Raw genomic sequence first — 14,632 nt, forward strand, 5'->3', positions numbered from 1 at the left:
TTTTTGTAATTTTCTAATTGTGTACCATTTTTAATTGTGATTGAAATTTTAAAACAATTTTCCATCTAAGATTTAAAAATATGTATTTTATTACATAAAGTTTAAAAAAACTCGTTTCATTTAAAAACCAGGAAGAATTACATATTTAACATTAATATTGAAAATGTTTCCAAATGTAGTCAAAAACAAACAAAAATTCACCGGTGAGAGAAAAGCTTTTTTAAAAACATTTGTAGAAAGTCGAAAATCGGCATTCCATAAAGTGCCAAAAATTCGGAAAGTGGACATATCCATCATTAACTCATGTGACTGAAAAATGCGTGCCGTCGCTTATAGGGCATCCGATTTTTGAGCATTTTATTTAAAAAACTTTTGAATTGATTTACAAAATTTCGTACATTTTATACCTATTTACCTTATTAAAAAAATGTTAGTCTGTTTATATTTTCTCGTAAGTTTAAATTGACAGTTTTCATACAAAATATATTTTAACCGGCAGAATATCTACAGGTTAAATTATAAAAGGAGGTGGAGATAACGAGGTTAAAGAAGGTTTTTCAGAAAATCATAATGAAACAAAATTTTATAAGGATTTAATTTCTCATAATTTTGTCCGTTAAATAAAAGTGCTTTCTAAACAAACACAAATAAAAATACCATAATATCAAAAACAAATTTTTATTTTTTTTTATAAATTGCGGTTTATTCCTTTTTAAATTTTTTGAACTAACCACATATCACTTAAATGTATTATTTCAATGATAGCATTTTAATATGCAGTTGCTTATCTATACTAAAAATTACGTTAAAATAAGTTATCTACAAAAATTGTCTCTTAAACTGGAAAAGAATAATCTTTTATGAAGCATAGTTATTGCCAATGCTGGTATAGGATTTTTAGATTAAGAACAAAAAATTACTATAATGATAAAATCTTTCTATGAGATAATTGTAAAATTAGCAAACCAAATGATTTGACCATTTTTGTAGAAAGTCATACCTACCTATTTTATTTTTGCCCTTCTTGCTGTCTTTGTTTCGAATACTTTTAAAGTTCTGTTACATAAAAAAATAATTAATTATATCTATTAAAAGAAAAAATAACAATTCACCTTAAAGAACAAAAAAAAAAACATTTTACTCATTTATTTTAAAAAGCTAAACATAAAAAATTCTGATAAGAAAAATATTGAATACGAAAAACGAACAAAAAAGAAAACTTGATAGCACAGGTTTTAAAACTGTAAAGACCGGAGTTATTACTAAAAGAAAATAACAAAAAATTAACATAGTCAGCATTGTAAGCATTCAGTGTGTTTCTGTAATGTAACGATCGTTGGTGGTGGCTGTTTAGTGTGACAACATGTAACGTTACCTTTTGTCTAGGTCAAAACAGATGTACTATGTACAGTTTTTGTTATTGTATTTTTAATTTTCTTTTCTATATTTATTCTCTATATTTCTCTGTTTATGTTTTTTGAATAAAGTAAACATAAGGTTTATTCATTTTAAAACCCCTTAGACATGTGTACGCGAGACACGTTTTTCGAATAAAAAAAAAAAAATCAAACTGAAAATGCATTACTACACCAACAATAATATTATAATCTGAAATAATGTTAGAAGTGTATACAATTACATCCACCCTAAAAATCCTTTTACCGTGTTGTTAATCAAAATGTAAAACACGTCATTTTCTATTTCCTTTACTAACTGTCTTCCTATAGTATTGTCAGTTACATCATTAACACCCTAAACTCCCTCATCCTGATTTAAATTGAGTCTGGTTTTCCTATAACAATAGCTTGCTTTATTTATATCAAATATGTTTGTTAGAAAAAATTAAAGCCAAAACTTTATTTTATTGTTTTCTTTATTTATATATTCATAGTATGGGGTCATTGCTGCAGCACCACTGAGTTAGTCAAATGTTGTTATTAGCATTTCATTTTCTTTTATATGTATGTATGTACATAGTTTTTGCTTTGATGTATGATTTGGTATTTTTCGAATTGTCAAATAAATAATTGTTGTTATTTTTGGTCTTATTTGTGATCAGTCGAAATTTGATTATTTTCTTTGTGCTTTATTGTCTTTGTTATAAAACCAGATGTATTTAGTTGTGTTTCCATTTTTAGTATGATTTATTTTTGTCTATAATTAAAGATTTCTGTTGGTGTTATTTTATTATTGGTGACAGAGATGAAGACATGATTTTCTAAAAGATAACGTGGGTTGGGTAATATTAAATTTAAAGATTTGATTTAAATAACTTTTGATTAAATGGTCTTACATACTAAAGTCCTATTTCTAAGAACGTAATATTTCTGAACTAGCTTCTGTCATCGTTCCTATTGAACAACTTGAAAAGTATTGATTATTGTTTTAATTTTTAAAAACAATGAATGCTTATGAGCCTAGATTATATGAAATATGTTATTTATCGTACTAAACTGAACTTGTACTATTTTCTAGAAAGTTTAAGTTTCCAAGTCTCTCTAAAAATGCAAAAATAGCAACGAAGAGAAACACTTTTTGCGCCTGTTCTCTGTTCTAGTGCTGCACGATTGTTTGACGCGGATTTTCGTCAGTAACTTCTGACTAAACTTCTTCGAAAATGTGACCGGTAAATCATTATCTGTTACTAGTGTTCGAAACCTTGATTCTAAAAATAATTATGAATTTATTTTTAAACCCAATTCAAAAATTATAGGATTACAAATTTATTGGTGCATTGGAGCCATACTGTATATGAAGGGTATTTCGTTAAGAGTTCTAAAAATAACTTTTTTAGAACTCCAAACGACTTTATTATTTATAAAATATAATTTCTAATTGAAAATTGTTCAAAAAATGAATCGCTCATACTTAAAAAGTCTTTATTTTACAATTTATCGGGAGAAATATGTATATGCAAGTCTTATAATGTCTCAGTAAATCCAAAGGCAAAACGCACTAATAAATTAATTATTTGTAATACATAATTTAAAAGAACATAATTGGAGTTTAAATAATATTTTAATTTATCATTAATATTCAAAATCTAAAAAAACATTTTAAATGCAATATTAAAACATAATGTTATTTTTTTTTTGTTATTGAAAAAGTAAATATGAGTCAAATACACAAATTATATAGGCTTGGCAAATGTTTCTTATGTGATAAACACATTTTGTTTCAATTTTAGCAAATAGACGATAAAAAAAACATTATATTGAAATGGTATATTTGTTATTTTTTTGAAACACTCCTTTTAACAGTTCCACAAAAATTAAATCCTATTTATTATTTTATTTGAATGACAAACCTAATTTTCTCATAAACAAAAAATTATAAAGTGCTTCTAAATAAAACCAAAATGCATTACTCATTTGGGTATGTGTCACCCAGGGCTTTATGTGTTCACATACAAATTCATTTGTATTTCATATCTAAATACGTACTTATATTAAATGTACAAATAAACATATCTACTACATACTATGTATAAGTTTCCTGTATTTATAATAATATGTCGTTCTGTTTTTTTTGTTAATGTAAAGTATCACCAAAAAGGGGAGTTTTTATCAATAATAAACAAACATTAATGTTGTTTATTTATTTATTTGTATTATTATTATTAAATTTTATTTGTTATTGTCAGGTTGTTTTATTATAACAGAAAAATTTGTGCATATTAGTTATAGGAACTAAAGCTAAGTTTTTAGAATATTATATGAATAATATCAAACCCTTTTAAAAAATTCACATACTCGATTTTTTTCCACTTTCGAAATTCACTAAATCGTAATTAACTTATAAATTAATAATGATATTAGATAAAATTTATACTGGAATGTGAGAATTGTTTTCAGATAATAGCAAACTTTAGAAAATCCCTTAGAATCGGCATAGCCGAGTATAATAACTACTCTTACTGGTTTTTAATATAATATTTCTTTTCAATGTTTTTTCTTTTTTAAAATATCTTCCATTTTTATAAACACTTTACAAAATGCATTGTTATCAAAGTTCATTAACCTAAATTTCTGAAAAAAAAAACAAAAACAAATTTTTCGATAAAAAAAATGACAATTGTAAACAGAACTGTCATGCTAAAATACATTAGGTAGATTTTGTTTACAATAAAACTTATTTATGGTGAATTTCATAGCTATACCGATATTTTCAAGCCAGAAAAATAATAAAAATTGGTAGGGAGATTCTGAGTAGTATAAAACATATTTATGACGAGTTTTATAAATTTTATGGTATTTTTTGAGTCAGTAGTGGTCGTTAAAGTCATTATCTAAAGATGACATTATTAGGGGGAGTGGTTGGTGTATGTAGAGATTTCGATTTATGTAAAACATATTTTTGCTGAATTTCGTTGCTAGGACTGTATGATCGTTAAAGCATTTTGCAAAAGGAGGCCTTTATCCCTTTCACGCACAAAACGAAACCTCTGGACTTTTTATGAATATGAGCTCACTACACACTTTATGTTGACGTACATATATTTTGATGAAAAATGGAAAAAGTGTTTTCGAAGGATATTATCCCTTTTAGCATGTAGTGCCGTCAAATTCTAAAAAAGAACTTAGTTTTCTATGGGAAATTATCTAAAGATGACATTATTAGGGAAATAATTATTTACTGTAGCTGTGAAATTTGGTAGAAAGTTTGTGTTTCCTATAAAACTAGTTTCTGTCAAATTTCATCGCTATATTTATTTGTAAGTCTGATTTGTCTACTTAAAATGTATTCTGAGCGGGCACTTATGTTTGTTTATGAGGCTATGGGTGAAATTATTGTCCGATACTGTCCATTTTCAACACCAAGCAACCTGCATCAATAAAAAATATTTGTGGAAAATGTTAGCCTCTAGCTGTTTTCGTTCGGATCTTATTTCATGACGGGTATAAAAAAATACTCATTTTGTATGGATATAGACCCTAAAAAAGGAAAACCAAAATAAAAAATTGATATAGACCATAAAACAGCAATTATTGTTGTCATTAAAATCTTAATAACTTTTTTTTAAATATTACATAACGGTGTATAAATCTATAATTTTGTTCAAAACTTATGTCAAAATCAACTGAGAAAATTAAAAAAAAATCTATCACGTAAATTTTGAGAAAAGTTTATGTAAACCTTCTAAGTCGTTTTTCTCAATAACAAGTGTTTGGCGTATAGGTCAAACCAATAATATACTGACGATATATCCTTTGTTTTCAAAAAAACATGGCCTAATGTTATTGAAAATTCAGTTGTTTTTTTAGGAAATTCGTTGCCTTTTGCTTTGTAAATATGTTTTATAATTTATTAGCATTCATTGATGACAAAGTCTGCAGTATCCAAGGTTATGTAAGTTTTGACTTTATAATAGTCAATCGATGCCTAAATGTATATGTTATTTTATCACGATAAAAACAAGGACCCAGAAAATATGTATATACTTCGTTGGATCTCAGATGTTATTCCTTGATGTTACACACTGAATGACAAACACTTCAAGGGTATAAAGAAAAATATATACTGGGGATATATCGAACTGATTTTATAATTACTTAAAACATGTATCCCTTCCCCAATGATCCTTATATCTTCTTAATTAAGGATTATATCATTACGAGGCCGAAGTGGAGTTCTCACTTATAGTAAAGGACGAATGCAAAACTGATGATAAGGTAATTCTGACATTGTAAAGTAAAATATAGTAGCACTAATGAAGACATTTTAGGAGACGGAGGAGATGAAATTTTACTTGATAGTTTTCGGAAGAGAGATATGAATGACAAACATAGCTACCATAGACAGAAAAAGTCGAAGCAATACTGAAAACTATTGTTGTTAGGATGAATCCAGATCTAGTTTTAATTATTTATGTTGGAGGACACTTACGTGGTAGACATCGAGTTCAATTCTTGTAGCTTGTCTACGCACCTGAGTTTAAATTGATCCAAAATATTGCAAAAAAAAGTTGTTCTTAAGATGGAAGTTAACAACACGCATTGTACGCGGCAACGCGTTATAGGCTTCTGTCAAAAAAAGTTGAAATAGTGTGTTTTCAATTAATAAGTAACACACTGTAGTTTGTAACGCGTCTGCCGCGAAAAGTTCAGTGACTCTAAACTTTATTCTTCAAAAGATTCTGCAGCACAAAAGTAAATTTTATTATGAAAATGTGATTAGATTCTAAAATTGATTTTGAATGCTGTTGATAGCTGATAATGACAATATCATGTTCATAATACATAATCGAATATATTTTTGTCTATGAAATGATTACCATGTTTCTAAGCTAATTAATCATTTCAAGGAAAAATTCGCCACACTTATAACCTCTAGAAAAGTTTCGATCGAGCAGCTATGTGATTTAAAACCTTAGAAGTTTCATAAGTTAGATATGTTAAGAAAAGATGAATTTATACTATAATCAAACTATAATCATTTTATTGCAATCGTATTTTTTTGATAAATTTCAGTATGATCAATAGGATATTAAACTATTAGAAACATTCATATTGTTTGTAATTAACATTTAAATGTTTTGTCTTATCTCTGAAATGTGTACTTAACTATCAACGACTGTCCTGTTTTTGTCATATGGATTACCTACTCTAATTGGGATTTTATGATGTTTTTGTTTGTCATGTTTGGGTGCTGTTTCATTTTTTTTTTTTGCATTCAATTTACCTGTTTGTTATTTTGATTTCGAGTGCATATTTTCCTTAGACAATCATCAACCCAACATGACAAATATGTTAATAACAAACCATAAAATAATGTTTGTTGTTCTTATTTTAATTTTTCAAAACAAAATTCAAAATATGTTTTTCCTTTATAAAGAGTGTTTTAAGCCGTAATAGTGAACAGTTCCTTAACTACTCTCAAACCTTCAACAAGTGTGTTTTACGTGGTGTTCATTGAAATTGTGAAAAACCTTAAGAAATTGGTAAATATTTTTAAACAATTTTCGTTTTCTTATTTTATTTAGTTACTTACTATAACATTAAGTGTTAATAATTAAAAAGTATATATAATTTGTTGCCACACGCAAACACAGTTTATAAAGTATTTTTCACGCGTGCCATAACTTTAAGAACTACTTATGTAGTACATATCGAAATAAGTTTGTTTCCCTTTCTTTGTCATTTTAGAGCTAGATTTTTCAGTAGTTTCAGTTAATCAAAGCATATAATTCAATTAAAGTAATTTTTATATATTTTGTAACAAAGCGTGTTGTTTTATTTTGTTAATTATGTGTCGTTTTTTTTCAAGTGCAAGTCTTTATTTTTTAATTAATGTAAAGGAATTTCGAAAATTTTATCATTTAGTTAATGTGTGTTGGTAGAGCATTTTGTATGAAATTTTCGATACATTTTTTATATTAAGGGAATTTCTGATAAATTTTCTATTTTTAGAAATTTTTTGATAAATTTTCTATTTTTAGAAAAGATTTTGATAAATTTTCTATTTTTAGAAAATTTTTGGATAAATTTTCTATTTTTATAAATTTTTTGATAAATTTTATATTTTTAGAAAATTTTTTGAAAAGTTTTCTATTTTTGGAAAATTTTTATTTTTAGAAAATTTTTTGATAAATTTTCTATTTTTAGTAAATTTTTGATTTACATAAAATTTTCGATAAATTTTCTATTTTTAGAAAATTTTATATTTTTGGAAAGCAATTTTAAAATTTTTTCTAATTTTAGATTTTTTTTTTTTGATAAATTTTCTATTTTTAGAAAATTTTGTGATAAATTTTCTATTTTTAGAGAATTTTGTGATAAATTTTCTATTTTTAGAGAATTTTTGATAAATTTCGATTTGGGCCGTATTCATAACAATTTTAGAAAATTTTGATAAATTTTATATTTTTAGAAAGTTTTTGAAAAAATTTTTAATTTTTAGAAAATTTTCGATAAATTTTATATTTTTGGAAAATTTTAGACAAATTTTATATATTTAGAAAATTTTAGATAAATTTTCTATTTTTAGAAAATTTTCTATAAATTTTCTCGAATTTTTAGTTTTAGAAAAGTTTTGATATTTCATTACGATTTTTGTTAAATATTCTATTTTTAGAAAATGTTCGATACATTTTTAGAAAATCATTTTTCTATTCTAAGAAAATTTTTTTATTATAGAACATTTTGTAAATTCAAATTTATAGATAATATTTATAGAAAATCTTTGATAAATTCCCGATTTATAGAAAATTTGGAATAAATTCCCGATTTATAGAAAATTTTTGATAAATTTTTGATTTATATAATATTTTCGATAAATTCTCTTTTTATAGAAAATTTTCGATAAATTCTAAGTTTATAGAAAATTTTCGTTATATTCTAGAAAAAATCTTCGATAAATTCCCGATTTATAGAAAATTTTCAATATATTCCCGATTTATAAAAGAATTTTTCATAAATTTCCAATTTATATTTAAATTCAAATTTATAGATAATATTTATAGAAAATCTTTGATAAATTCCCGATTTATAGAAAATTTTGAATAAATTCCCGATTTATAGAAAATTTTGGATAAATTTTTGATTTATATAATATTTTCGATAAATTCGCTATTTATAGAAAATTTTCAATAACTACTACGTTTATAGAAATTTTTTGTTATATTCTAGTTTTATAGAAAATCTTTGATAAATTCCCGATTTATAGAAAATTTTCAATAATTTCCCGATTTATAAAAAATTTTTCATAAATTTTCAATTTATAGAAAATTTATGTCTAGATTTATAGAAAATTTTTGATAAATTTAAGATTTATAAACATTTTTTAATAAATTCTCGATGTAAAGAAAATTTTCCATAAATTCTAGATTTATAGAAAATTTTCGATAAATTCTTGATTCATAGAAAATGTTTAACAAATTCTCGATTTATAGAAAATTTTTAACAAATTCTCGATTTATAGAAAATTTTTCATAAATTTTCAATTTATAGAAAATTTATGTCTAGATTTATAGAAAATTTTTGATAAATTTATGATTGATAAATTCTCGATGTAAAAAAAATTTTCCATAAATTCTAGATTTATAGAAATTTTTTGATAAATTCTTGATTCATAGAAAATTTTCGATAAATTCTTGATTCATAGAAAATTTTTAACAAATTCTCGATTTGTAGAAAATTTTCAACAAATTCTAGATTTATATAAATTTTCCAATAAATTCTCGATTTATAGAACATTTTAAAAAATTTTAGTTTTTTTACATTTTCAATAAATCTTCCATTTAAAGTTTACACAGGCCGACAAAGAAAGAATAGACTTTCAGATGACATACACCATTTTATACATAAACTTGTCTTGGCGCTGTTATAACGTCTCAAAAAGGGCCAGAAATTGCATTTTCTTAAATTTCAGGACACTATATCTCAAATCCCAGATGTGATGGAGAAAATCTGTAACGTAATCTGTCAGCCTATGTTAAATTTATAAAAAATATTCTATAAATTCTGGATTTATATAAAATTTTCTATATTCTCTAGATTTGTGATTATAGATTTTTTGAAAATTTTCGATAAATTCTGATTTTTTTTTTTTTTGAAAAATAAACCAATAATTTAAAAAGTAGTCCACGTTTTTTTTTATGTCTAAAGCCCGATCGTTTTAATTGATCTGGAATACTTCTTAATTACAAAGTCATTAAGTGAAAACCAACGTAAATTTTAATTTAAGTAATAAATTTAAAAAAGCTGTCAATAAATTAGTGATACTCTAAAAAAACACAAAAGTTTATTTAAACAAAAAGCTTTTTTTCAGTTCTATAATACTAGTTTAAAAATTCATGACATGAATAAGACATTTTTCACTGCCAAGATCCCGTAAATCATGCAAAGGTTGTTTTGAAAATGTGTGTGCATTGATTTGTGAACTCATGACTGATCTTTAAATAATAAAAATGGTTGTTAGATGAAGAAAATAAAAACAAGACACATTATTTTCTTGTAAAAGTTTATTTTATTTGAAAGCAGATAAAAAAAGCACTGTAGCTAAATCACGTTTTAGCAGAGGCGTCACGCCTGCGTATTCACACCACGCACTTACATACTTTATAAATGTTAAAAAAAAACAGAAAATGTTTTAAGAATTTTTGTGAATTTTTTCATATGCTTTTTGTTAAACATGATTAGATTCCAAAATATATTTTACTACAATTGTTTATTTGTTGCTTGTACCATGTCTGCTATTGACATTGATTAATTAATTACTGATTTTATTTTCTGTGGAGGGGGAGAAAATACTATTGTGGCTTTTAAGTTTGAAATACAAAACGAATTAGACAATTTAAATTGTAATTTATATTTCACATGTTTATCTCAAATATTTATTAATGTTGTTTTTATCACATTCTTTTTTTTTGTGTTTCTTTTCAGATTATTGTTAAATCAACAAGATTTATTTGGATTTTATTTTAATAAAATTTGTATATTTATTAAAACAAATTATTAAATATAAATTATTTATTTGTGTAAAATAAAAAAAAACTACTTCAAAACCCCCAATTTTAAATATAACACAAAGTTCAAAATGTTTAGTCCGGATTATGAGAAACGTATTTTGAAACATTGTAGTCCAGTGGCTAGAAATCTATTTAATTCATTTGAAGCTGCTTCTACCACATCATCGCTGGATCGATTTATACCTTGCAGGTAAGTTTTTACTTTATACACGTTTTAATTTACTTTTCTTCTACGTGTCTTTAACAAATGTTTCTACTGTATAATAGTTCAATGTACCCGTTGGTTTTCTCTATGAACCAAATGAAATTATATTTATTTTTATCCACACGATAACTTGGCTGGTTTTGTTGTGCTAAGTGTTCTTGTGTTTTCTGTTTATTATTATTATTTTCAATTGTAAATCTTTCTTTCATCTTTATAGTTAATGCTAGTCGCGGTCGTTGGTAATACTAACGCTGTAATTTGTAACGCTCTGTTGATTAAATTTTTCATTAGATTTGTTTTATCTCCTTAGGTTTTTTTAATTTCGTTTTTTCTTAACATTTTTTTCTAACTTTTAACATTATTAAATACATAGTTTTAGTTCAAAATGGGAAAAGAAACTAGAGTTTTTTTCATTAAAACTTTCGAAAAGTAAAAACTATTTTAATGATCCCAGCAAAAACTTGCATTGAAAGGTAAATGCTAAATTTTACCTCGTCCATTAGCCGTATATAAATCTTCACCCGGAAGTTGTGAAAAGACTCCTAGTACATAAGATTCATCATCCATCACACAATTAGTGTAATTTTACCAAATTATTTTCGCTCGTTTCGTTATTTAACGAATCGATTTGGAACTTTCTAAATTTTATACGACTTCAACCCTGCATTAGCTTTGGCTTTGCGTACAAAAGTATTAGAACATTTAACTTTACGAGCTACTTTTCTCTTTTTCTTACCCATTCACAGTGAGATATTTGGCACTTTTAGAACGACATTAATCAAATCTTAGTGATATTGAGTTCTAATTTTAGTTACAGTTAGCAAACAATTGGCCAAATGCTCCACATAATAATCAGCACGATAAGACTGCTGCCACGCCCATTTTTACAAGTATATATTGAATAAAAATTTAATTTTTGGTCGCATATATCTCAAAACTTTTGCAATCGATTTTAAATTTTTATATATTTTTAGAAAGACAATTTTTATACAGATTGCTATTTATTTATAAGAAAATGCAAAATTTAAATATTTGTAGCACAGTCTCTGCAAAAAGTTAATAAAACCCATTTTCCTTTTTAAACACATTTTCAACGTTTAGATACTGTTTGAAACGGGTTAGTATTATCCAATTTGTCTCAAATGCTCTGCATTGCAGTTTTAGAGCATGCTCTTCTATAATTTTTAAAAACATGCGTTATAATATAACCACCCTAATGAATATTAGGGTAGTCACTCTTAGAAATTTTTATCAAATTGTACAAATATTTGCCTATTAAGCCTGATTGGCTTAAGTAATTGTTTTTTAAAAGCAGTAATTGTGGGCTAATACATGGTGCCAAGGCCAAAATTTATGTATACCCCTAATGTGAGTTTACACTTAATTTAAAAAAACATATTAAATTCTATAGGACACTCTAATTTTTTTGAATATCTCTGAAGATCGCAAAAGGTCACAGCCAATTTTCATATATATGTTTCTATAGAAAATTTCCTATGCAAGGGTTATAATTAGATAACTGCAATTGGCTGCAGTCTTTAGATCTATTCCATTAAAAATATAATTTTTAAATATATTTTTGTTATTAATATTATTTTCCTTAGAGTTAAAAATAAAACCTTTAAAATTAAGCTTTTGTCTAAAAAATAATTACAGAATAATTCCGAAGTATTAAATTATAATATAATTAAATTATAAAATTAAATTAAATTATAAAATTAATATGCCGCTTCAGGAATATTACAAGAAAATTATTTTGTTTTTAAAAGTAGCAACTTTGAGCATCTATATTTCGGGTTGAAGGAACTCTTCAATATTTGTAGTTATTTTTCTATAGTATATGGAATGTTTACTGTTAACTATAATAACAAGCAAGACAATTGGAAAGCGTTTAATTTTTTATTTTTGTTTTAATTCCGAGTCCATTTTGGTCGAAATAACAGTTATATATATAACAGCTGTATATGAACGATTTAGAAAATATAATATCAGATATACAAACGTTTTAAAGCTAACGTGATCATTATAAGTTTAATTTGTTGAACCAGGAGTAAGTTAGGCCTAGAAAAGTGTCTTATAAGTTTTTTCTGACATAGTCCTTATATCTGAACCATGCTAGACCTCTTTTTCTTACCCATTCAGGGTTTCTTTTAAAGCTCAAGTCTTCCTTATATTGTTTAATGACTTTTAAAATAGTTTAACAATAAACCTTCAGATCTTTTGCGGTTTTTATGAAAGCCCATATTGGATTTCTTTTAAAAAGTTTTAATTCCGAGTTCATTTTGGTCGAAATAACAGCTGTATATGAAGGATGTAGAAAATATAATATCTGACATACAAACGCTTTAAAGCTAACGTGATCATAATAAGTTTAAGTTGTTGAACCAGGGTAAGTTAGGCCTAGAAAAGTGTCTATAAGTTTTTTCTGATATAGTACTTATATCTGAATCATGCTAGACCTCTTTTTCATACCCATTCAAGGTTTCTTTTAAAGCTCAAGTCTTTCTTATATTGTTTAATGACTTTTAAAATAGTTTGACGATAAACCTGCAGATCTTTTGCGGTTTTTATGAAAGCCTATATTGGATTTCTTTTAAAAAGTTTTAATTCCGAGTCCATTTTGGTCGAAATAACAGCTGCAAATGAACGATTTAGAAAATATAATATCAGACATACAAACGTTTTAAAGCTAACGTGATCATAATAAGTTTAATTTGTTGAACCAGGAGTATGTTAGGCCTAGAAAAGTGTCTATAAGTTTTTTCTGACATAGTCCTTATATCTGAATCATAAACTTCACTATTTTTTACATAATTTTTATTCATAAATTATTTAAATGTTAATGTTTTTCCAGATATTTGCTTTTATAACAATTTCAATTACAAATTCAAACTTTCATGATTTTATGAGGTTTCTAAGACGAGAAAAAATATAATAATAGCAGACTGTCTGGCTTCATGACTCAATGAACTGAGTCTTAATAATGCAAGGAATAGTAGCTTGTTGTTTGTAAGTTTTTTTTTCTTTCACCACCGCTACTTTTGAATCACTTGTGCGTGACGTTGTTAGGTTTTCTTTTTCAAAATTGTAATTAAACAAAAGCATAAATTACATAAATCTATATATATAAAATTCTAACGTTACTGACTGACTGACTGACTGACTGACTGATTCATCATCGCACAGCCTAAACGGTTGAAGCTAAAGAGCTGAAATTTGGACAGGAGGTTGGTCTCCCGCCAAATAGATCCACTAAGACGGGATTTTTGGAAATTCGAATGTTTAGGGGGTAAAAAAGGGTAAAAACGGGTAAATTCGGTAACCTTATATCTCCTAAACTAGAAAAGATACAAAAACAGTTTAAAGCTTATCGCCGTTCATTTAAAAAATAAACGGACAGGTGTCTGGTACTTTTTTAAAATTCGGCCCCTTTAGGGAATAAACGGGTAAAAACTGTATTTTGGTACTTTTTTCGCACCCCATGTATATTTTAAACCAGTGCACATTCAAAAAATATTTTTGACTCCTTCATAACTTAACGAAAAAATAAAAATACGAATTTAGTACTTTTTGGATATTCGGACGTTTAAGGGGTTAAAATTGTACCTATTTTTGGTACTTTTTTCATAAAACATTGTTTTTGGTTTATTAACTTATACATATGAATACATAATAACAGGCTCCCACTACGATGTTGCAACTTTTTGGAATAGAATTTTTATTTCGTTAATGGGGAGGAAAAAAGTACCAAAAGGGGTAAAAACGGGAAATTTGATTTTATTCAACCACAATGATCCAATTTAGATAAAATTTTTAAATTTAGAAACACTAAATATCCTAATGGGGTGTTATTTGGAACCCCGGTATCAAGTGATATTTTTTGGTACTTTTCATTCTCCAACTGGTCCTTTTTGAGTTTTCTATGATATTGAAATAGAAACATGAAATTAATAATAAAG

The 14,632-nt window shown here is 25.7% G+C and overlaps 1 protein-coding gene across 1 annotated transcript in view; it reads left to right on the forward strand.

Annotated features, from left to right (window-relative positions):
• LOC119608160 (fizzy-related protein homolog) overlaps positions 1-14,632 on the forward strand; it is a 41,706-nt gene that overhangs the window by 871 nt on the left and 26,203 nt on the right. The window contains exon 2 of the mRNA XM_037962463.1: positions 10,383-10,658. Coding sequence (XP_037818391.1) covers positions 10,537-10,658 — 122 coding nt within the window. The 5' untranslated portion in view covers positions 10,383-10,536. The remainder of the gene's footprint in view (positions 1-10,382; positions 10,659-14,632) is intronic.

The sequence above is a fragment of the Lucilia sericata genome, unplaced genomic scaffold, assembly GCF_015586225.1.
Source record: "Lucilia sericata isolate MDLA Ls3-8-SP2 unplaced genomic scaffold, ASM1558622v1 Contig000798F_arrow, whole genome shotgun sequence".
NCBI classification, from domain to species: Eukaryota; Metazoa; Arthropoda; class Insecta; order Diptera; family Calliphoridae; genus Lucilia; species Lucilia sericata.